The sequence below is a fragment of the Gracilinanus agilis genome, chromosome 3, assembly GCF_016433145.1.
Source record: "Gracilinanus agilis isolate LMUSP501 chromosome 3, AgileGrace, whole genome shotgun sequence".
NCBI lineage: Eukaryota > Metazoa > Chordata > Mammalia > Didelphimorphia > Didelphidae > Gracilinanus > Gracilinanus agilis.
This window is the reverse complement of record NC_058132.1, coordinates 147467573-147493206: the sequence shown is the minus strand read 5'-3', so window position 1 is coordinate 147493206 and position 25634 is coordinate 147467573. Positions and strand designations below refer to the sequence as shown.

The 25634-nt window shown below is 34.5% G+C and overlaps 1 protein-coding gene across 3 annotated transcripts in view; it reads right to left on the bottom strand.

The window, feature by feature from the left end:
• The window catches only part of MICU2 (mitochondrial calcium uptake 2), a 187775-nt gene that overhangs the window by 10471 nt on the left and 151670 nt on the right, over positions 1-25634 (bottom strand). For 2 of the 3 annotated variants that reach the window (XM_044668299.1, XM_044668301.1), the window contains 2 exons: positions 19116-19181; positions 3333-3430 (listed from right to left, as the gene is read on the bottom strand). In XM_044668299.1, the coding sequence (XP_044524234.1) occupies positions 3333-3430; positions 19116-19181 (164 nt within the window). The remainder of the gene's footprint in view (positions 1-3332; positions 3431-19115; positions 19182-25634) is intronic. The other variant, XM_044668300.1, reaches the window with a different exon arrangement.

The window sequence follows — 25634 nt, the reverse complement described above, 5'->3', positions numbered from 1 at the left end:
CACAAGGCATAAGTTACTGTTGATTTTGTCATTTTTCAACAAATTGCCCTAAAAGATCATAGTTTTCTTTTGTCAATGATTAATTAGAAAGCTCTTAACTGAAATTCTCATGCAAGATTTATTTATGTGCTGCAAATACATATATTAAATCAAGATATAGTGAAAATGTTATTAAGTATGGCTTTCAAATTAAAGAAGGAATTGAACTAAAAAAGCTTATTAATTACTTGATGTTCATGAATATATGGTTACACTAAAAACACATTAAAATGGTGCCTTCATGGCCATTTTTCTCCAATGATATAAAAATGTCATTTATACTCAGTAAGTACAAAATTCTTAATATATGCTTAGGAAAGAATATGACTAAAGGACTTGCACTTTAATCTAGAAGGCACTTTGTGAATTTATGAAAACAATACCTATAATTTTCTTGGTTTCCTCCAGGCAACAGACATGAAACATAGGCTGTGGGTGAATACGTTAGGTGATTTACTGGTAAGTGAACATTATAACTGAATGGCAAGAATACACTTAAAATAATTAACATCTATACAATAACAATCAATCAAAACCAATACCAAGCAACTGTAAAGTGGACCATAACAGATTTGGAAAGTATCCTAATAAAAAGCAATAAAGAATAGAGGGCCCACTACCCTAAGGCAGCTATTTCCAGAAAAATGAACACACCCTTGTGAAAAAGGAAGAGGATAGATATTTTTAGAGCACATGCTAAATAGTCAAAAAGATAAATACTTTTGGGAACAAAACCAAAAAATATCCCAAAACAAAGCATTAGTAAGGGTGATAATAGATGAAAATCATTAGATTTGTTGAATGCAATCTAAAACCTATATGAAACTCATCAAAAACAATGAGAATGGGATAATAATAACTGACTTTTTAAAAGTTTACAAAGAACTTTTATAGTGATTAAATTTTTTGAGACTGTATATTAACTGTAAATTAAAAGTTGGAGAAAAAGAAAGAAAAATCACCAGGTGTAGTCCTAACTGAAAAACACCAAAACACTTTTTACTTTCCTGGATTCAGTACCCAGCTAAGGTTCAAGTGGAGCATTAAGTGCTACAGAGAAGAGAAGGAGAACTCCAGTTCTAGCTCCAGCTTGTGTTCAGGAAAAGTCCTATGCCAAAGAGAGCAAGCTACGACGGGGGTTGGGGATAGGTGTGACCCCTCCTCTCTTTATGAGGCCAATGATATCACTTCTACTGACTGAACAGTTTGGATCATGAGTCCTGACTTCCAGATATATCACCAGCCACCCAGGGGCAAGACCTTTCCTACAGCCAGGACTCCAGGTAGCCATTTGGCCCTTTAGTTACATGGCTTGCTGGCTGATGCACATATGTGGGTAAGGGAGTTACATTTTTATATTAATTTCACAAAATTTACATATTTTATTTGAGCCTCATCATAAATCCAAATTAGGTATTATAGATATTGCTATTTTCATTTTACAGGAAACTAAGACATGTACTGATTATTTACTGCTAGATATCTTACTTTGATGTACAAATAATTTTCATTAAGGGTTTACTTTACTAAAAGTAAGGGTTGTATTCCTGAAAAGTTGGTGTAAATTAAGATTGTATTTGTTCATGCATTTTAGTAATTCACTGTTTAAAGGAACACAAATTTTTTTTTTTAGTACAAAACAGTAACAACTACCTAATGGTTTTGCTTTGGTTTCATTTCTTAAAACAGAGTATGCATACTAACTTTTGATATTACTTTTTAAAGTGCTATGGTATTTTTAAAATATGTTTTTTGTTACTTTAAGGGTTATTACATTTATGAATATGATTTTTTAGCTTTATACTTATTGAATTCTTAGGGACAAGTGCTACCTAAATCATATTTCTTAGGACTGCAGTTGTTCTAGTGGGTAACTAAAAGAATATTTATTTAAAAATATTGGGGGGCAGCTGGGTAGCTCAGTGGATTGAGAGCCAGGCCTAGAGACAGGAGGTCCTAAGTTCAAATCCGGCCTCAGACACTTCCCAGCTGTGTGACCCTGGGCAAGTCACTTGACCACCATTGCCTACCCTTATCAATCTTCCACCTATAAGTCAATACACAGAAGTTAAGGGTTTAAAATTAAAAAAAAAATAGTAAAAATAAAAAAATAAAAATATTGGTAACATTACCTTTTATAACTTGAAATTTCTCTTAATTGTAAGAAAACTCTCTTACAAAGGGGTAAATCAGAAAGGGAAACCCTGGGATGGTGTTATTGTGGTTAGTCAAGAGTGTTGGTTAGCTAACCCTCAGAGAAACCCTAACTGAATAATCAGGGAGCTGATGGCCTTTCCCTGCCCAGCTAGCCCTCTAGCAGAGAGCTAGACAAAATAGCTTGTTGTTTCTAATAGAAAAAGGGGACCTCCTAGGAGATATTGGTTGATTCTGGTCAAAAGGGGTTTGGCCAGTTGACCTCAGGAGGGAAATCCCTTTTGGTTGACAGAGAGGCTATAGCTGTTCTCTCTCTGTCCCAAGAGAGTAGGTGAAAGGAAAGGGGGAACAGAGGTCTGTTCAGGATAAAGACATAGAAGGAATTAAAGATTGGCTTTTGTTCAAGTCTTTGCTTATGCATGAACTTTCCTTCTTGTTTTCCCCTGTGCAGCCCCTGTGGGGAGGAGGCAATGGTGGAGACTTCAAGATTTGACTTAACTTGAGGTTACTGAAAGCCTTCTCCCCTAAGGAACCTTTTCTCCCTTCAGGTCCCCTTCACCCATACAACGATTGACCTGAATGTGTAATATTAACTAAGAGTTCTTTAATAACAAGTTTAAAGGGAAGGGGTCAGGAGTGAGAGAATTAGGATTTGCCCTAACCTAAAGCACAGAATGGTTTCTAGTCTCTCTCAGATCTGAGCTCAGGAGGTTTCTTCTTTTCTAATCTATGCTGTCCTATGCTAGTTTGCTTCAGTTTAAAGTCTATAGCAGTGAAGTATGGGGGTCTTGATCTTCAGGTCTGGCTTAGCCTGTCCCTCAGGGTTATTACCCCTCGAGACAGGCTTTCAGTTCAAGCCATCTCCTATAATCCTTTTCCTCTGATGGCATGTACCTGAGGGTATCAGGGCAGAGGCAAGAGTTGGGAAAATCACAGGAATAGATGTGGTTTTTCTCCTCAGAGGCAGAGACCAACTTCCTTTCCCTCTCCTGGTCCAGGACAGCACCCCTGAGACCAAATGCCCTTTCCCAGAAGTCTCTCCTCCTCCCCCGCCTCCAACTGCTTTCATTGTCAATCAAACCTTCTCCCAACATGCTAAACCATCTCTGTGCAATTTCCCCTACAAAATGCATACTAACCTTCGAAATTCTTTATACTGAAGTTTCTTTTTTCCTTCCTTTCCAAAGAAATATACCTGAAGAGTGGTATTAATTCCAGAATCTTCCTCTTTTAACTTCTATAAAAACCAAATTATTAATTTTTATCATAAAGACAAACTATTTTATAAAGTCAAGTGAATTAAACTGGCTTTTGCAAAGCATCAAACATGTGCATAGTATTAAGCTTTAATGAAACACTCCCTGGACATAGTTTATATTCATTCCATTCCATTGTGTGTGTGTGGAAAATAATAAACACTTACCTTCTGTCTTAGAATTGATTCAAAGGGGGGGGGCAGCTGGGTAGCTCAGTGGATTGAGAGCCAGGCCTAGAGATGGAATGTCCTAGGTTCAAATCTGGCCTCAGACACTTCCCAGCTGTGTGACCCTGGGCAAGTCACTTGATCCCCATTGCCCACCCTTACCACTCTTCCACCAAGGAGCCAATACATAGAAGTTAAGGGCTTAAAAAAAAAAAAAAAAAAAAAGAACTGATTTGAAGTATTAGTTCCAAGGCAGAGGAGCGGTAAGGGCTAGATAACCGGAATTAAGACCTGCCCAGGGTTATACAGCTAGGAAGGGTCTGATGTCACATTTGAACTCAAGACTTCCCAGCTCTAGGCCTGGCTTTTTATCTACTGAGCCAAATAGCTATTCCTCAACAAGCATTTATTAAGCATTGACTATCAAGCACTGGTGATAAAATTAAAATGAATGAAACAGTACTTACTTTCAATGAATTTATATAGTAATAGGAATGACAAGTACATATATTAGTATACACAGAATAAATACATAAAATAAAGTAGTTATTTACAAGTTAGTTTGGGAGAGAAGGCATTTGTAGTTGGAGCTTCAGGAAAGACTCATGTATTAAGTGGTGCTTGAGTTGCATTATATTTTATTTTTTTAATTTTTTATTCTAATAACCCTCACCTTCCAGCTTGGAGTCAACACTGTATATTGGCTCCAAGGCAGAAGAGTGGTAAGGCTAGACAATGGGGGTTAAGTGACTTGCCCAGGGTCACACAGCTAGGAAGTGACTGAGGCCAGATTTGAACCTAGGACCTCCCGTCTCTAGGCCTGGCTCTCAATCCACTGAGCTGTCCCCTTGAATTGCATTTTAAAAGAAGAAGGTGGGGGATGCTAGGTGGTTCAGTGGCTGGAGAGCCAGGCCTAGAGACTACAAGCTCCACATTGTTTACCATTTATTTCAGAACATATAAATTATATACGTTAATGTAAGCATCCTCTGTTTTTGAGTTCCCTTTGGATTTGTGAATTTATGGCTATTTAAAAAATGTAATTATAGTATGTATTATTCTTATTCCCTTTTCTTTTCTCTTTTCTCTTTTTATCTCTTCATATATTTGCCTTATTTTCTTTGTATTTCCAATTTTTATAATTTCTAATAGCATAATACAATCTATTACTTCAAATATCACAATTTATTCAACCAACTCTCCATATCATTGCATTTGTGTTATTCTGTCATTACAATCATGAAATACAAAAATGAATATTTTTAAACATAACATAGCTTTTTATCCTCTCAATAATGCCCTTAGGATCTAATTCTAGAAATGGGATTCCCTAGATGAATAAGCATAAATAGTTTTACAGCTCTTAATGTATATTTTTATTTTGTTCTAAAAAATAATTTACAACTACTTTAGCAATGTAATATTAGTTCTCTTTCTCCATGTTCCTATCAACATTTAATTTGATCAACTTAACTAGTCTGGTTCTCAGATAACATACATTACAGGCCCATATTTAGCTAGATTGGTCCTTAGTCAGTAGACACAATCTATTGCCAGGACCATACTCTTTCCAAAACCAAGTCTTTCTAGCTTGGTCATAACCAGTAGAACTTTTGTTCAGATGCCACGACCCCTCAGGAATGCATGATTACCTCCATAGTATGATGAATGTTGAAGATTTTTGCAGAATATTTATTTTCTCTAAACCATCTACCAGAAACCCTGTTTGGATTACATACATGCTCAGGTTTAGATCTTAGCTTTAAGCAGGTATATTGGGGCCCAATGTATGTCCTGTACATTCTTCAGAGAAAACAACAGGGTAGAGGATGATTCACTCTGCTAGAGGTTTTGATACCAACCTGGAAGAAATATTTTTTGGTAACTTTAATTTCACCTTCATTGGTAGCATATTCACTCTTTTAATTTTTAATGGTAATCTGGTTTCCTTCTCTCTTTTAAAAATCAGATTAACCAATGGTTTGTCAATTTTTTTGATTTTTTTTTCAAGAAACCAACTCCTAGACTTACTTAATTGAATGGTTTTCTTTTATCCAATTTTACTGATCTCACCTTTAGTTTTTTTTTTTAACCCTTAACTTCTGTGTATTGGCTCATAGGTGGAAGAGTGGTAAGGGTGGGCAATGGGGGTCAAGTGACTTGCCCAACGTCACACAGCTGGGAAGTGTCTGAGACCAGATTTGAACCTAGGACCTCCCATCTCTAGGTCACCTCTAGTTTTTAGGATTTCTAATTTGGTGTTTATTTGGGGATTTTTATTTTGTTCTTTTTTCTATATTTTAAAAATTGTATTCCCAATTTGTTGATTTTTTCTTTTCCTATTTTATTAATATAAGCATTTAGAGATAAAAAATTTTCTAATTCTTGTTTTGCTGTATCCCTTAGGTTTTGGTGTGTAGTCTTGTTATCATTCTCTTTAATGAGATTTATTGTTTCAATAATACCCAGTGCAATGTGTTCATGCATAGTCTGTTGTGCCTCACTTTTAGAAATATCAGTACCTGAAGGTGACAGAGAGGATATTGCCCCATTGTAGGAATTTTCCTATGTTCCTGATTGTGAAATTCATTATTAAAATCTGCCTTCCCCATATTTCCCTGCCTCCTCCCCCTACCACCTGTTTGAAATCTCCTCTCTGGGTCCATACCCTTCCTCTCTTCTGGGTGTCTATTGTCTCTAAGAACTCTTAATTCCCCTTCACCTGAGGAATGATGAGTGGTCTCTTCAAATACCAAGTCCCTGCAGATTATATCCATTCTAATGTCTTCATCTCTTAAAATATCTTTGTCAATGGGCATGTTCTTCTATTAAATTCACGAACCACTTATTAAGCACCTACTAAATACCAGGCACTCACATCGAAGAAAAAATAATTCTTTGTCTTTCTCCCTGTTCTAGTCCCTCTCTAGACTAACTTCTTTTTGAAAAAAATATAGGAATTATTTTCCATTCATTATTAATCTTTGCCTTGACAATCCTTTTTTCTCCCTTTCCCTTCCACCATTCATTCCTACAAAATGCTGATTCACCTGTAGGCACAGTAAACATTTCTATTTCCACCATCATTTCTATTTGAGTTCTACTTTTCACCTCATCTCCTTGTGTGCTTTTAGAATGATATCTCTTAATAAACTCTGCTGTTATTTTGTTTGCTTTGGCTATTATATTTGTTTATCTTTCTATCATTTCTGTTGTAAAGGGGTGTTTGAAAAGCAAATTATTGCTTAGGTCTGGTGTTCTTTGTATTATGCATCTCCTTCACACACACACACCCTCCCATCCCCGCTCATGTTGAACTTACAACTTTTTTTCATTAATGGCTATGCTCAGTTTTGCAGGGTATATTACTTTGGGTTGCATTTTGAAGTTCTTTGCTCTTTGGAACACATTATTACATTCCTTCCTCTGGATTCTAGTGGGTTCATAATGGACTTGTGCTATTCAAATTTTCTTTCCTTGATACTGCAAAGTCTTTTTCCTGATAGCTTGCAGTATATATTTGTCACCAGAATTGTTAAATTTAATCACTATGTCTTGGAGTTTGTAGGACTGGGTTTTGTTTTTTTTTTTTTTGTTTGTTTTTTTGAGGAAATCTGTGAATTTTTTTCAATTAGTACTAATACTATTTTCAAAATGGTTTACTTGTACGGATATCTTGTTTTCTTTTAACATTATTCCTTTTTGTTTCTCTCCTTCCAGTGTTCTTTACTTCCATGTATTTATTATATTCCCAATCAGTTATGGTCTCTTTGTTTCTTTAGTGAGACTTGCCACCATGGATTTAAGTTTTTTACTTTAATTTTACTAATTATTTCTGCTGTGCAGGCCATAAATTCTGATTTTGCAATATTTATTTCTCTTTTAAACCATTTTGGAACATCTTGCCATGGATCTATGCTGTATTGGGATTCCATCCACATGCTGATTATCATCTTATCAGATGCTGATTCATATTTCTTTGAAATGAATAGATTTTCCATAGATTTCTGGACCCTTTTAGCTTATATGGAGTCCATATACCCTTCTATTAGTAGTATCTTCCCTGTTGGCTTATCTGCTTATACTCAAGAGCTTTAATAGTGTTTTAGACTTCCTGAGTTCTTTGGTAATTTTAGTTATTTTTCTCTACTGCTCACTTTCTAACAACTTCTCCTTTGATTATGGTTTTCCTGGGAGTTGCATCTAAAGACATTCAATTTCCTCCTTCTACCATTCTGGGCAATTCATGTTTCAATAGCCTCAGGCTCTTCTCAAGTGATTTCTAGGAGGCAGAATTGGCCACAGCTGTCCATTTGCTTCAGGCAAATCTGGTAGATCCTTGCACACTCCAGCATCCTTTTCCAGTTTCCTCTTTTTCTTAGTTCTCTAGAAGAGTATTGTTATGGCAGAGAGAGAATACATTGCAGGCCCAACCAGAGTAAGCTTCTGTCTTTTGGGTTTCTGCAGCACTGGGTGAAATGAGGTGGGGTGGGCAGAGTTGAGTTCTAAGGCAAGTCTGTGAATTAGTTTATGCAGCCTACTTAGTGAGTGCATTAAGGCTTGAGGATTAGCATCCTCTACTGTTAGTTCACTGAATTTTAACTTCACTATGATTCTTGGTGCCTTACCATTTTGAAAATAGCTGAAACTTTGTTATCTCTGGTACCTAATCCTACGTTTGGAGACATTTTAGAGGATTGTGAGGATCAGAGAAAGTGTCTAGTCCTCAACCTTAGTTATGTGATTTTTATTATTTTAAATGGAGTATCTCTACCAGTTCTTCTTGGTTTTTTTTGTTATATAAAAATGCTGATGATTTTGGTATATTTCATTTTGTTATCATCATATATTAATGAAACTATTTTTTCAATTAGTTTCCTGATTCTCTTATGTTTTCTAAGTGAACCAATGTCATTGATAAATAGGGATAATTTTACTTCCTTTTTGTTGATTAAACTGTGATTTTTCTCTTGTCTAACTGTTATCACCAGCATTTCTAGAACTGTGTTTTAAATAGAAAAGGGCAGCATCCTGTTTTTTATCTTTGAATATACTGATGTTTCTAAAGTTTTCCTTGCAAATTATACCAGCTATTGATTTTAGATATATACTCATTCAATATGGACTTTTCATGTTTAAGCTTTTTACAGTTTTTAACATATGCGAATACTACTGTATTTTATCAAATACATTTTTTCTGTATTTTTTTTTTTTGTATCCCTAGTGTTTAGTACAGTGTCAGGCACATTGTAGGTATTTAATTAGTGTTTACTGACTGCATATCTTAAAATAATCGGGTCTTATTTTGATTCTTTTTTTTTAGATTTAAATAATTTATTATTTTATTTTCTTTTTTTTAAAACCCTTAACTTCTGTGTATTGGTTCCTTGGTGGAAGAGTGGTAAGGGTGGGCAACGGGGGTCAAATGACTTGCCCAGGATCACACAGCTGGGAAGTGTCTGAGGCCGTTTTTGAACCTAGGACCTCCCGTCTCTAGGTCAATCCACTGAGCTACCCAGCTGCCCCCCGTAAATATTTTATTTTTTTAGAAAAAATTTCCATGGTTACATGATTCTTGCTTTTACTTTCCCCTTTACCCCCCCCACCCCCATATCCAACACACATTTCCAATGGTTATAACATGTGTGATCAATCAAGACTTATTTACATATTACTGATAGTTGCATTGGTGTGGTCGTTTCGGGTCTACATCCCCAACCATGTCTGCATCAACCCCATGTGTTCAAGTGGTTGTTTTACTTCTGTGTTTCCACTCCTGTAGTTCTTCCTCTGCATGTGGGTAGCGTTCTTTTCCATAAATCCTTCAGAATTGTCCTGGGTCATTGCATTGCTGCCAGTACAGAAGTCCATTACATTTGATTTTACCACAGTATATCAGTCTCTGTGTACAATGTTCTTTTGGCTCTGCTCCTTTCACTCTGCATCAATTCCTGGAGGTCATTCCAGTTCACATGGAATTCCTCCAGTTTATTATTCCTTTGAGCACAATAATATTCCATCACCATCAGATACCAGGATATGTTCAGTCATTCCCCAATTGAAGGACATACCCTCATTTTCCAGTTTTTTGCCACCACAAAAAGCACAGCTATAAATATTTTTGTACAAGTCTGTTTATCTATGATCTCTTTGGGGTACAAACCCAGTAATGCTATAGCTGGATCGAAGGGCAGGCAGTCTTTTAGAGTTCTTTGGGCATAGTTCCAAATTGCCAGCCAGAATGATTGAATCAGTTCTCAACTCCACCAGCAGTGCATTAACGTCCCAATTTGGCCACATCCCCTCCAACATTCATTACTCTCCGCTTCTATCATTTTAGCCAATCTTCTAGGTGTGAGGTGGTACCTCAGAGTTGTTTTGATTTGCATTTCTCTAATTATTAGAGATTTAGAACACTTTCTCATGTGCTTATTGATACTTTTGATTTCTTTATCTGAAAATTGCCTATTCATGTCCCTTGACCATTTATCAATTGGGGAATGGCTTGATTTTTTATACAATTGATTTAGCTCCTTGTATATTTGAGTAATTAGACCCCTGTCAGAATATTTTGTTATAAAGATTTTTTCCCGGTTTGTTGTTTCCCTTCTGATTTTGGTTGCATTGTTTTTGTTTGTACAAAACCTTTTTAATTTAATATAATCAAAATTATTTATTTTACATTTTGTAATTTTTTCTAACTCTTGCTTGGTTTTAAAATTTTCCCTTTCCCATAGATCTGTCAAGTATATGTTCACCTAATTTTCTTATAGTTTCCTTCTTTATATTCAAGTCATTCACCCATTCTGAATTTATCTTGGTGTTGGGTGTGAGATGTTGATCTAAACCTAATCTCTCCCATATTGTTTTCCAACTTTCCCAGCAGTTTTTGTCAAATAGTGGATTTTTTGGGTTTATCATACACTGTCTTGCTGAGGCCACTTTCCCCAAGTCTATTCCACTGATCCTCCCTTCTGTCTCTTAGCCAGTACCATATCGTTTTGATGACTGCTGCTTTATAGTATAGTTTAATATCTGGTACTGCTAGGCCATCTTACTTCACGTTTTTTTCCCATTATTTCCCTTGATATTCTTGATCTTTTGTTCTTACAAATGAACTTTGTTATAGTTTTTTCTAATTTGGTAAAAAAGTTTTTTGGTAGTTTGATAGGTATGGCACTAAATAGGTAAATTAATTTGGGTAGAATGGTCATTTTTATTATGTTAGCTCATCCTACCCATGAGCAATCAATGTTTTTCCAATTGTTTAGATCTAGTTTTAATTGTTTGGAAAGTGTTTTGTAGTTGTGTTCGTATAATTCTTGTGTTTGTTTTGGTAGATAGATTCCTAAGTATTTTATATTGTCTAGGGTGATTTTAAATGGTGTTTCTCTTTCTGCTGTGATGTGTTGGAAATATATAGAAATGCTATTTATGTGCATTTATTTTGTAACCTGCAATTTTGCTAAAGTTGTTGATTATTTCTGTTAGCTTTTTAGTTGATTCTCTAGGATTTTTTAAGTAGACCATCACTATCATCTGCAAAGAGTGATAGCTTAGTCTCCTCATTGCCTATTTAATACCTTCAATTTCTTTTTCTTCTCTAAATGCTACTGCTAGTGTTTCTAGTACAATGTTAAATAATAGAGGTGATAGTGATCATCCTTGTTTCACGCCTGATCTTTATTAGTAAGGCTTCCAATTTATCCCCATTGCAGATGATGCTTGTTGATGGTTTTAGGTATATACTGTTTATTTTATTATTTTTAGGAAAGGTCCTTCTATTCCTATACTTTCTAGTGTTTTCAATAGGAATGGATGTTGTATTTTGTCATAGGCTTTTTCAGCATCTATTGATATAATGTGGTTTTTGTTGGTTTGCTTTTTGATATGGTCAATTATGTGAATAGTTTTCCTTATATTGAACCATCCTTGCATTCCTGGTATAAATCCCACCTGACCATGATGGATAACCCTTGTGATCACTTGCTGGAGTCCTTTTGCTAGTATTCTGTTTAAGATTTTTGCATCTATGTTCATTAAGGGGATTGGTCTGTAGTTTTCTTTCTCTGTTTTTTATCTACCTGGCTTTGGGATCAATACCATATTTGTATCATAAAAGGAGTTTGGTAGAACTCCTTCTTTGCTTATTATGTCAAATAGTTTGTATAGTATTGGAATTAGTTGTTCTTTGAAGGTTTGATAGAATTCACTTGTGAATCCATCTGGTCCTGGGGATTTTTTCTTAGGGAGATCTTTGATGGCTTATTCAATTAATCATGTTGTTTTTAATATGAATTACTTTCCTAATGTTGGATATAATGGATTATATTATGTTCCTAATGTTGAATCATTCTTGCATCCCTGGTATAAATGTAAGTCATTAAATACTCTTTTATATATATTGCTATAAGTTTTTTTTTGTTGGGATTATATTTATATTTTCTTACACTGATACTCATTTATAAGGCAACATGGATAGTGGATGGAGAGCTCTTTTTCAGAATCATCTGGTCCTTTTTTTTCCTCACCCAGATACATATATTGCACAAAATATTTCCTTCCCTTTCTCCATCATCCAATCATTTAGCTTAAGTAACATTGGTTTTTGGAAAACTTTCTAGGAAGATTTCATTTACTTTGTCCTCTTCCTTGTTTCTATCTCCTTATTGTGTACTCTGAATTCTACTTTCCCATGCATGGGCTTTACTGACTCATGTTGTTTCATTAGTCTTTTCCATTCCTCATGTTAGGTAGAACTTCTGAAGAACCATACCTGAAGCCCTCTCCTTTATCTCATTTCTCAGAGAATATATTTGTAGATCTTCATCTTCCCTTCTTGATACTTATGTGTTTACTTTTGGTGGAATCTGAGATATCCAGAAATATCAATTCATGAAGGAACCAGTTTAGAGTGATGGTAGTCACACTGTAAGCTGATTCATGAAGTCATATTTCTAGAAATGACAACTCAACCCTTTCCTAAGACCGGGAATCCTATTTCTGGATCTTTGTTCAACTACCTTAAGTTCTGATCACCCCGGTAAGTCATGTCTTTTCTACTTTCCTGAAGTAGGATGCAGTCCTAAGAAGCACAATCATTGCTCAGAGAATGTATTCTACTGAGAGCCATTCCCCTGGCTTTCTCATGTTTCTCACCAAAAACATATATTTACCTCAATCCCTCTTCTGCCCAGTAAAAATATTTTTTTGGCAATCTTTTAACTTCCCTATCTTTCCCTCTTAATATAGTCCCCCATCTCTACCTTTCTTACCTTACTCTCTCCTTAAGTTTGTTGAGAGAATTATCTTTTTTCTGCTTATTTCAGGAGAGATGGGAGTGTATCTACAACTCTTCTCTGACTCTTGCCTCTCCTCTCCCTACTAGATAGACATTGATTTACTATCAGTGACTAGATGATGGAGAAAAAGAAGGAAATATTTTGTACAATATACATATGATCAATGATTCACTATTTTTTAAAACCCATACCATCTGTTTTAGAATTGATACAATAAGTATAGGAATAGAAGGGCCTTTCCTCAAAATAATAAGCAGTATTTATTTAAAACCATCAGCAAGTATTAACTGCAATGGGGATAAGTTAGAAACCTTCCCAATAAGATCAGAAGTAAAGGAAGGATGCCCTTTATCACCTCTATTATTTAATATTGTACTAGAAATGCTAGCAGTAGCGATTAGAGAAGAAATAGAATCGATATTATATATCAGTTCCAAGGAGGAAGAGCATTAATGGCTAGGCAATTGGAGATAACTGATTTGCCTAGAACAGTGATGGGCAAACTACAGCCAGAGGGCCAGTTGCGGGCCCCCTGAAATGTTCTATCATGACATTATTCCTAATCTGACGAATACAATGAGTAGGATACAATACAATGAAACTTCAAAAGAGTTGCCTTAGAAACAGACTGACAGATGAGTATTTCCTTTCCTTTGGCCCCCTCTTTAAAAAATTTGCCCATCACTGGCCTAGAACCACACGGTTAAGAAGTGTTCAAAGCCAGATTTGAACCCCAGACCTTCTGTCTCCAGTCCTGGTTATCTATCCACTGAGTCACTTACCTGCCCCATTAGCTCACAATTAAAGGAGGACAGGATTTAGTTAATAGAATAATCCAGTTCTTCTGATCTCCTTTGACTCTAATGTTCTCTTAAATCATTAGCCTCTTAGGTGCTTTTTAATCCCTTGATGATCCCTTTGGTTTTTAAAAGGTAACCATTTACTAACATTAATTTTTATTCTTTCAATAATAGCCTAGAAACATGAAAGCACTGATTTCACTGCTTAATCTTTTTTTTTGGTAATTGTACTAATGTAAATGTCTTATATTTCTATTGTTTGGAGTTTGCCAGTTGAACAGTTTGCTCATGTATTGCCCTGCTCTCTCCTTACCTCCAAAGAAAGCTTCAAATGTCCTTTGTTTGAAGGTCTATTTTAAAAAATGGGATAACAACAGAAACAACTAGCATTTATATTGCACTTTTAAGGTTTGAAAAAAGTGCTTTATAAAAATTATCTAATTTTATTCTCACAAAAACCTTGCAAAGTAGATGTTATTTTCCCCATTTAATAGAGGATGAAATTGAGGGATACAGAGGCTAAGTGACTTGTCTCATGAGGCAGGATTAAGTTCAGTTTTTCAGAATGTTATTTTTGGTTTCATCTTGAGTTCCTTTGCTTTTTGGAATAGCCTATTTCAATCTTTTCTCTTGTTTCTCATGGCTATAGAGCAATTTGGGCTTTCTGAATTGATTCTGCATAAAAATTTAAGGCCTTTCTTCTTGGATGATTTAAAAATTTGTTTGGCATTTAAAATTCTAAAATTTAACCACTATGTGATTTGGAGTTTCAAATAGTAGGTTTTTCTGATATTAATATGTGGTAGCTTTCTTTTATTATTTACTGCTACTCTTCTCATTTTAGAATATATTATGTTCCACTGGAAGATGTCTAATTCTTTAGTTCTCTCTCTGAATCTGTCTTCGAGGTCCATGGTTTTGACTTGTATAGAATTCATGTGTTTTCAAAGTTGCTTTTGCTTCTCTTCTGTCAAATTTTCTTTTACTTTTGTGTTTGAGTTCCAGATCTGTCAATCTCTTTATCAGGGCTTCAACTACCTTAAAGAGAGTCTTAATTATTTGTTCTAAGTTGTTTATTTTGTTATCAGTTCTGTTTATTAGGTTTGTGAGTTGATTTCTGATACACTTTCCATGCTAATATCTTCTTTTAGAAGTTTTATTGATTTAAAAAAAAACAATCTGTAGTTTCTTGCTATTGTCTTTTTGGGGAATCTGCCACTCACTTTTTATTGGAGACTTCTGGTTTATTTTCCTTCACTGGTAAAATATGTATTTAATGTTATATCCTTTTTGCATATTTCTTCTTGTTTTCCCTATTCTTTGTGCGTTATTTTTGAAGGTAGGCTTTTATTTAACCGTTTCCTTTTGTAGTTTTTTCTTTCTTTTTTTTCTTTCTATGACATGTCTAGTAGTTTGTCTCTGGTTTTGATCCACCCTCCTACTTTGTGTTCTATCTTTTCCACTATAGTAGTGGGCTACATCTTTTCATTGAGTTTTCTATGTGTCAATAACTGTGCTAAGTGCTTTACAATTATTATCTAATTTGATCCTCACAACAATCATGAGAGGTAGGTGCTATTATTATCCCCATTTTACAGAGAAGGAAACTTAGGCAAACAGAGGTAAAGTGACTTGTTTAGGGTCATACAGCTGGTAAATTTTCATTCACATTTGAACTCTGGTCTTCCTGACTCTAGACCCTGTACTATCTCTACTGTGCCATTAGCACTCTCTCCACGGGTACAGCCATATTCTTTGAATTAGTGGGGGGGGGGAATAAAATAATAGCTTTTGAACTTGACTTGAGATCATCTAGTCCAATCTTCTCATTTTACAGAAGAGAAAAATTAAGGCTGAGAGAGGTTAAGTGTTTTGCTCATAATTACATGGGTGAGTAGTAGAGCCAGGATTGGGACCTAGATCCGTTGACTCCAAGTACAGAATTATTTATTAGTGTTCTTTTCCCAACTTAATCCTATGATATTATTTTGTATGTATTTTGAATTTACTTTCCTGTGACTTGTGATGCTATGATATGAAGAATTGGCTACCAATAATTTTTTTCTGTTATGTTTTTAGGGATAGGAGGAAGGAAAAAATAGCTTGCTATGTACATCTGAATTACCCTAAATATTACAAGATGCATATAAAGCATTCTCAGTGTTGTTAAGATTACTTAAAAAATTGCCTGCATATTACTACAGATATGCTCTAAAATAAGTTCTTATAGGCATGGGACAGGGTATAGCTGTTTCTCAAATGCATCCAGTCTGATCAACTTGCTCCAGAAAGTCCTGTTCTTTAGATTCTTGAACTATAACTGGTCAGTTCTGTTATGGAGATGGTCAGGAAATGTTTGTATTTCAGGAAAAGTGAGACATTGGAGTTAAATACTATAGACAAAGCTATGTAAGCCACTAGGCAGTCTGGAGGGCTATAAGGCCAGAAAGTTACAAAATTGGGTGACTATGAAAAGTACTAGCACCTTCAATAGGAATATAGAAGATGAAGGACTGGATGGATAGGTATTAAGGTAAAATTTTCTTATATTAGGTGGTCCTATACCAGGTGATGTATGTAAATAAACATTTTTAATTTATTGCCTCATTTCCATTCTAAGCTACTTTTTCTAAAAAGTCTATGAAAAGGTTTGTGTTTTTAAGGCTAGGAAAGATAAAGATTTGAATGTCTGGTCCCTTGAAAATATAATGTTTAGACAGAAAAATGTTTAAAAGGTATTTTGGCCCTTCAGATTTCTTTTATTTACCCTAATTTTTAGCAATGATTGTTTCATGTTTGATCTTATGGAGACAAATATTATGTAAAATCAGAAGAAAATATATTCAGAAATAAATTCTTTCAAGCAACAGAAAGAACAAGGAAAACTTAGAAACATCTGTGCTGTCAAGAATAGACTGAAAAACAATACCTATGGTAATTAAAAATGAATTTTTTTGTAAAACTACAGCTGAATTTAATTTTATACTTAACAATCTTAACATCTAACCTAATTAGAGAAGAGTATTTGAAATATGTTTTATCTGTGTGTGCTCTTAGCATATGGAGAATATCAAATTTAGAAGCTTTTTTTTTCTTTTAACTGAGCTTAGCGAGAACTCTTTAGAGAGTTGTGGATTTGTAAGACAAATGAATATATAGCATATTATTAGTGGGTAGTTAGGTGGCTCAGTAGATAGAGAGCCAGGTCAAAAGACAGGAAGTCCTAGGTTCAAATCTGGCCTCTGATACTTCTTAGCTATATAATCCTGGGCAAGACATTTAACCCCCATTGCCTAGCCCTTACCATTCTTCTGCCTTGGAACCAATACACAATATTGATTCTAAGACAGAAGATCAGGGTTTTTTAAAGAGTGTATTATAAGGCAAAAACACTAGGCAGGATCATTTGATGAAAGGAGCAAAATATTTATAATCAGATGACTTGGATGTAAATTCCATCTCTGATACTTGCTGTTTAGTTCTTTTGATTGTGTCCAATTCTTTGTGACCCTATTTGGGGTTTTCTGGCAGAGATATTGGAGTAGTTAGTCATTTCCTTCTCCATTTGCTCTGATACTTATTTCTTGGGTTGTGTGTTCAGTTGTGCCTGACTCTTTGTGACCCCATGGGTCATAGCATGCCAGGCCTTTTTATCATTTTACTATCTTCAGAAGTCTGTTCTTGCTTCCATACCACTATCTATACACTTTGTTCTCTGTGGTTCCTTTTTCCTTTTGCCTTCAATCTTTCCCAATATCAGGCTCCTTTCCAAAGCCTATCTTCTCCTTATGTGACCAATCAAAGTACTTAATTAAGTTTCTTACTACCTGAGGCAAGCACTGACATTGTCTAAGCCTTAGTTTCCTCATTTTAAAGATTATTAGTTTGAATTAGATGATTTCTAAGGGCATAAAGCTTTAAATCACATATCTGTCTTCCCTTTCACAGTCAAGCTCCTTGAAAAAAGCTGCTTATATTTAATAACTTGAATTCTACTCAGTTCTTGGCCTCTTGCAATCTGATTTCCAACCTCGCCATTCAACTAAAAATTTTCTTTCCAAGGTTAAGTCACCTAAATATCAAACAGCTTTTTCTTAGTTATCCTTCTTGACCTTTTCCCAGCATTTGACACTATTAACTATCTTTTTTTCTTGGATACTTTCTTGGTTTTCCTGAAACGTTCTATTTTGTTGCTATTAGTAGTCTTACTTATTTATTAGACTATCCTTCCTCAGTCTCCTGGACTTCCTTATCTTTTGCTACCCTCCCAGCCTTTTTCTTTCTCTCATCAATCAACAAGTATTTATTAAGTGCTGATTGTGTACCAGGCACCTATTTATATAATGGGGATAAAGACACAAAAACAAAATACTCCCTGTCCTTACTTAAGGGGATTACATTCTATATGTGAACACAGCATATGAGCTAAGTACCAAAGGGTACAATAATTCAGGAAAAAAGGGTATATGCTGGGTAGAAAGATGTACAGAGTTATTAAAACAAAATTTCTTTCTTAATAACAAGGCAAGTCAATTTTTCTAATAGTGGTAGATACAATGATATTATAGGGTATTTTTTTGTTTATTTTATCAGCAAGGGGATAATAGGTAGGATTCTTTAAAGAATGGGTAAGAACTCAACAGGTAAAGAAAGAGAAGAAAGGGACAAAGAGTAGAAGTCACAGGACAGTGTAGTGTATAGAAGGCTGGATTTGGAATCAGAGAACTTGAGTTTGAATCATAGCCCTCATAATTCCTATTTGTGTGACTTTGGCTAAATTACTTAATCTCTCTGGGCTTCAGTTTCCTCATCTGTAAAAGGAGGGGATTCCATTAGATAACTTTTAAGGTTAGCTGGTGTTGAATGTAAAAAGGCAAAGAAGAGATGTAAGAATATGAGAAAGGAGAGATCAGTTTTATCTGGGGAAGATAAGGGAAAGCCTCATGAAGGAAGTGGCATTTGAACTGGGCCTTGGAGGAAAGATTTCAACAGGAAGAAGTACAGACAGGTACTTCTGAGGCAGAGAGGATAGCATTAAAATAAAGAGAAGGGGATGAGTAGGACAAACACAGGGATGGCTATTTGGCTGTAGAATATGAGTGTACGATAGGAAGTTGAATAAAATAAAGGCTAGAAAGATAGGTTTGAACCAGAGAGTCTTCATGGCAGGCCCTCAATGCCAGACAGAGTTGTTTATATTTTCTCCTGAGGCAATGGCAAATCACTGCAGGTTTTTGAGCAGTTGGTAACATGGTTGAATCACATGATTAATATGTAAGATTCCTTATGGGAAAAATTACATACATATTATACAAAGTACATTTTGGTAGAAAGAAGAGAGGTAAGTATTTATTACAGAAATTGAACAAATATTAGATTTTGATTACTGCTACATACCTGGTGTATTGTTTCAGCAACTGGAGCTCTCCTCAGTTCTTCTTTTTTACTAATAATCTTCTGAAGCTAAAATTAAATCATAAAACATTAAATTTCAAGTTTTAATTTTTAAGATATTCTATAGAGGTTAACTGCTAATCACTGATTCTATTATATTCCAGATTAATTAAACAGTTTCTTGTTTATGTTTTTCAGCAAACTTTTAGATTACATTTTAGCTTTGTTTCCTTTCAAGGAAAAGAGTTTCAACACACTGAAAAACAAAAATTTATAGTTTGACTCAGTCTGAATTATCTTTTTTTGTAGCCACTGTAAGAAAACATAGATTTTTCATTCTTGACCATATTTATAAATAATTCAAAGTTTATATTCCTAATTTTGGAGTTGCACTTTACCTGAACTTTTCAAGTTTCAAATATTCATTTGTAGTAAGCTTTTCATAAAATCATGAATTAATAGCTATAGTGTTAACATTGTTTTAAAGTTTCTATTTTATGAACCATAGGATTAAATTAGTCTTACTACATGTATGAGTCTAATTATATATAAATATATACAGAGAGACACATATAATAGTATGTAACAGCATATTTTAAAGTCTACCTACCTTTGGGTCATTTGTAATAATCCTCAAATGGAGTGCAAAAAAAGAACAATGGATTTGTGATTAAATCAGCAAGGAGAAAACACTAGATAAAAATCAGTTAGGAGAAGCTTCTGAACCTATAATTGTCTCTCTTTATACTGTTTTCATTTTATTAATAATTATTTTTGGGTGTTTTACCTTTATGTTATCATCAGAAGCTATCTGAAAAATCAAAACTCAAAATCATAAAAAGGCAGTAGTACCTGAAGAGCAAGGTTTCTCTTTGCTGTTCCTGCTTTTTCCATATACAAAGAAAACATATTTTAAAGAAGTGTCTACTTGGTCTCTTTTTTAATATGAGAATCATTTTACCCTTCTCTCTTCTACCTTATGGCATGCCTCTCCTTCCTTTGTTCTTTCTTTCCTTTTATTTCCTTTTCCTGATTTCCTTATAGTGTTTTATTGCTTGGATGGTAACCCTTCCCTGTTGATTATTCCTGCCTTCAAAGTTTTTTGATAAAGTAATGTTTTAATAATTTGAGGAAGATAAATTAGAGTTGAGTAAAAATTTTGTTAGCATAACATTTTAACCAGATGTATTTTGATTAAAGGCAAGTATGCAAAGAGGGAGGAGAGAGTAAGACTAAATATTTTGAAGTATTTTAAACAGATAGGAATTAATTTTAATGGTTGTATTCTTTGTTTTAATTCAGGTGCTGCTGCTAAAGGCTTTGACCACAGTATACTTAACAGAAAGAACTCATGATTGGAAAGGAGATTCTGGTTATATTTTTGGCTTGGTCACTGAGCCTTGTGACTGTGGGCAAGTCACACTCTCCTTGGACCCTACCTACCTCTCCTGTAAAATAGGAAAGTTGGATTGGATAATTGCTAAAGTTATTTTAAGCATCTATGAGTCTATATCCTGGTGCCAAAAAGTAGTCATTAGTGCCCGATGTTAACTTTGAAGAATGTTTCCAGGGAAATACTCTTCAGATCTGTGTATGACCCTATACCAGCTAACATTTTTTATCAAGAACCCAAATAAAGGAATAAATGCTTTAAAAACACTGTTTAAATTTTTGGTATTTGCAGTGTTGGGGATACAAAAAGAGGCAAAAGACAGTCTCTGCCCTCAAAGAGCTCATAATCTGAGGGAGACAACAAGCAAGCAAAGATATAAAAACAAGTTATATACAGGATTTGTAGGAAATCATTAAAAGAGAAGGCAATAGAATTAAAAGTTGAGAAATACTTCCTTTAGAAGATGAGATTTTAGTTGGGATTTGAAGTAAGCTAAGGAAGCCAAGAGATGAAGATGAGAACAGAGAGTATACCAGGGATGGGAGATAGAAAAATACTCAGAGGTGAGAGATGGAGTGTCTTGTTCAACAAAACAAGTTACTGGATTGAAAAGTACATGTTAGAGATTAGGGTATAATAAGACTGGAAAGGTAGGAAGCAGGGAAGGCTAGGCTGTGAAGGGCTTTGAATGCATTACAGAACACTTTGTATTTGTTCTTGGTGGCAAAGGAGGCCACTCGATTTGCAATGAGTAGACCTGTGCTTTAGGAGAATCACTTTGGTGGCTGAATGGAGGATGAACTGGAATGGGAAGAGACCTGAGGAAAGCAGAAGCACCAGTGGACTATTGCAACAATGCAGACACGATGTGATGAAAGCCTGCACTTATTTTATTCTTCTGTTGAGTCATTGTTATTCTCTCATTTTCAGTACAAACTTCATACTTTTTGGCAGAGGATGCAGAAGCAAAATTAGAATTGAACAGTTTTGCCTTCTCTTTGTTGGTGGTGATAGTTTTTTTTTTACCCACTCTAAACAGAGGTCCACTGACTTCTCTGAGTTTCCTTTTTTTCTCCCAATATAGTGAAGAAACCCTCTTCTTTTGGTCCTGAACTTTCCTCATTACCTTGACTTAACTCTGAGGTTAAGCTCTCCTGGCACTATTTTTATAGGGCTGTGCGACACTCACATTCATTTCTTTAAAAAATTTATTTTGGTTGGTGAGCTCCTTGTGCTCAGCTTATTCATATAAATCCCATTTTTCTTCCCCACTGGCACTGTTTCCCTTCATATTTTCAGAATTGTATTCTCAACCATTTCCCACTCCTCATGAGTTACATTCTCTGAATCATTTTAGTCCGTGGGATCTTATCCATCTTTCCTATGAACCTTTGAAATTTGCTTTCCCCAACCTAGGTAGCAAGTTTGAATATGTCTGAATTTCCTTAACTTGTCTATCTAGGAAGCAATGGTCACTTTGTCTCAGGATTCCCATCAATTTTATCCCAGTAACGAGTTCCTCCTTATTATTGAGATTCAGAATAGAATTCCCCTTTGTTGGTTCATCTGCCTTTTGAAGAATGAAATCATCACTAAGGCAAGTCAGGAAATTATTAATTGCTGTGCTTTAGGCAGAGAAAGAGAGTTCCAGGAGATGTCTGTTAAATTGAAGTTGTCTATCATTACATTTTCGTGCCTCTGTGCCTGGCTTGTGAGGTTTCTCAAACTCCTTTAATTCTCCTTTTTGTTCAGGTGGTCTATTGAATATTCCTATGGCAAAATAACTTGTGTTTCTCCTTCCACTGACTTATCCCCTCTGGTTCCGAACTTTCCCCACATGAGAAAACCTAAATATACCATGACATTCTTTGCTCCCCAACCTCTTTGTTTATCCTGTTTCTTTATCTGAACAAAGCTTGATGATAGCACTGAGGTCAAATTTGCTGCCTTTAATTAGGACTTCTAGTTTCTTGATTTCTGACTAAACTACGGGCATGTGTGTATAGACACTGAATCCATAGGTTTTATAATTGGCTCCTTTCACGTATTTTTGCTTCTTGTGGACTTACAAATATCTCAACTGTTATTCTTTCTTTATAGCTATATTTTATGGTATTTAACTTGGAGGTTACATATAGGCAGTTTTTACCATTCCCTTTATACCATAACCCTTTTTATATCAAATGAGCTAATATGTGTAAAAAAATTATAAATCTTTAAGTACTATATGTGTCAGCTATTAGAATTATTTTGTTTCCTTTACATTATCTAGTCTAGTGCTATCAATCAATTAATCAATTAAGTATTTTATTAAGTACTTCAAGTACTGTTCTAAGATAGTAGTTCTCAAAGCATGATTCATAGATGCTTCAGGGGTCCTTAACACCACGTTAAAGTGCTGTGAAGAATACATAGTCCCTTCCTTAAAGAAGCTTATGATCTTACTTAGATCTAGTTGTAGGGAAAATGACAAATACACAAGAAACACATTATAGAGCAATAACTGATAAACTCTATGGTAATTATTACAAATGCAATTAAGGGTGAATAAAGGGGAGAGAAATGGTAAGTGGGCTGGAATAATAACAAAAAGCTTCATATATTAGCATGGAATGTTAGATGGGAGAAGGAAAATGAACAGGTCAACCTAAGTAGTGAAGACAGAGTGTGTTAGGGATTAATAAGAAATAAAATTAAGTTGGGAAAGGCTATATTCTTGAGGGGTTGTTGGTAATGAATAGAAGAAAAAGCATACATAATCCGGAATAAGGGCAATCAGTTTCTCAAGGATTTATCCCAACTTTCAAACAATGATGAGAACACTGTAATCCTACAAAAGCAGGTATGGTAGTATAAGTAAATAAATAAAACCCCATCAATTCAGATGTGCTGTGGAATTCATATTAATTTGGACAGAGCAAGGTCAAGGTTTTCTTACTAATCTATAAGAAAAAGGTTGCAAGGAGACAAATATTTAGAAAGCAAACTATTTTTAAGACTTAAAAAGGGCCATTGCACTATTTATTTATTTACTTATCTTTAAAAATTTTTATTCTAAAAAATTAAGAATATTTTCCCATGGTTACATGATTCACGTTCTTTCCCTCCCCTTTTCCCTTCCCCAACCCAGAACTGATGAGCAATTCCACTGGGTTATCCATGTATCATTGTTCAAAACCTATTTCCATATTATTAATATTTGCAATAGAGTGATCGTTTAAAGCCAACATCCCCAGTCATATGCCCACTGAAACACGTGATCAATCATATGCTTTTCTTCTGCGTTTCTACTTCCACAGTTCTTTTTCTGGATGTGGATGGAATTCTTTCTCATAAGTCTCTTAGGGTTGTCCTGGGTTATTGCACTGTTACTAGTAAAGAAGTCCATTACATTTGATTGTGCCATAATGTTTTACTTTCTGTGTACAATGTTCTCCTGGTTCTGCTCATTTCACTCTGTATAATTTATTTACAATCAGAATGCTAAAGAATGATTCTGATCCAGCTATTAACTTTATAGTTATACTTGAAAGTAAAAGAATTGCATTTCTTGAAAAAATATCTGAAAATGTGGATACTTTACTTATCCAGACTGCCCTTTACCAGTAACTATATTTACTGATGTTTTAGTGCAAATTCAAATCTTAAACAAATTCAATACTATTAAAATTACTTTTGTTTTATAAAAACTCAAGTATTTGGGGAAAATTTTGTGCATTTGTAATCAATACACAGTTTAAAGATCTGACCATAAACATGTTAGATCTTAAATTTTTATGCGAAGATTCCCTTATTATTTATTTTCAAGGAGGGGTATTTTAATTTCTAATTATTCTAAAAAAAAGGGGAATTAGAAACTTTGGTTGATTTTATTTTTATTTTTTAAACTCTTAACCAGTCTTAGAATCAATACTAAGTATTGGCTCTAAGGAAGAAGAGCAAAAAATGGTTAGGCAATTAGGGTTAAATAACTTGCCCAGAGACATACAGCTAAGAAATGTCTGTTGTTGGATTTGAACCAAGACCTCCCTGGGTTTTTTCCTGAAGTGATTGTTTACTAAAGTTTTTTACTTTAAAGAACTGATTGTCCCAGGAAACAATAGATTTTGATTTTTAATTGAAGTTTCAAACTAAGTGGAACAGGCTTTGAAAATCAGTCACAATCTAATCTATCATGTGACAACAATGTCTTACACATGAATGATACTTAACAAATGTATGATGGTAATATATAATAATCTAAAAGTGGATTGTTTGGTGTTTTTTAGTTATCACTACTTCTTTACCACCACCACCAATGAACAAAAAACCCCCAACAAAAACAACTGTTTCCACCTCCGCCCTGGAATAGAAATGAGAAATAAATGAACCATAGTTTTTGTTTTAAAGACAAGAATTTTAATTTGACAAGGATAGATGCTTTAATATAAATCATAATTATGGGATATTGAGGGGGAAATTTCACAACTTGTTTCCTGTTCTTTCTTGTAAGGTATTTAAAGTACTTTAGTTTATTTCTTTCAAATACTTACTGGCAAATAAGATTATAAAAACTCTAGTGAATGGTGGAGTAAAAAAGTATTTATTCAAATGACTGATTTTAGCTTTGTTATATTGGAGAATTGGGGGTGATAGTTTTCCTCCTTGTATTCCCAGCTAAGAGTGTTTAGTTATGAAAAATTATTATTTGCTATGAAATAGGGATGGCATTTTGAGAAGCGGTAAGAGGAATTTTAGCATTAGTTTCCAGTATATTTTAAATTGGCAACTTTGACAGTAATAGATATAATTCTTTAATAACATTTCTACTAATAGAAGTACTTCACATAAATATAACCAGCTCTGATAACAAAATGTATGAGACCACATAATTTCCAGTTATGTATGCCAGAAAATATGATTTCAAAAGTAGCAAGCTAAAACTATTTTCCTTAAAGGCCAATTCACTAGCTGAGATTATAAAAATAAAGACTAGTGAAATTGTTATAAAATTGCTATCCATTATGATTTGTGGATTTGGTATTTGGCAATTCTTATTGGTATTTAGACTCCTTAATTTCTGTGTTGGGTATCAAGGAAGAATGTGTGTGTGTGTGTGTGTGTGTGTGTGTGTGTGTGTGTGTGTGTGT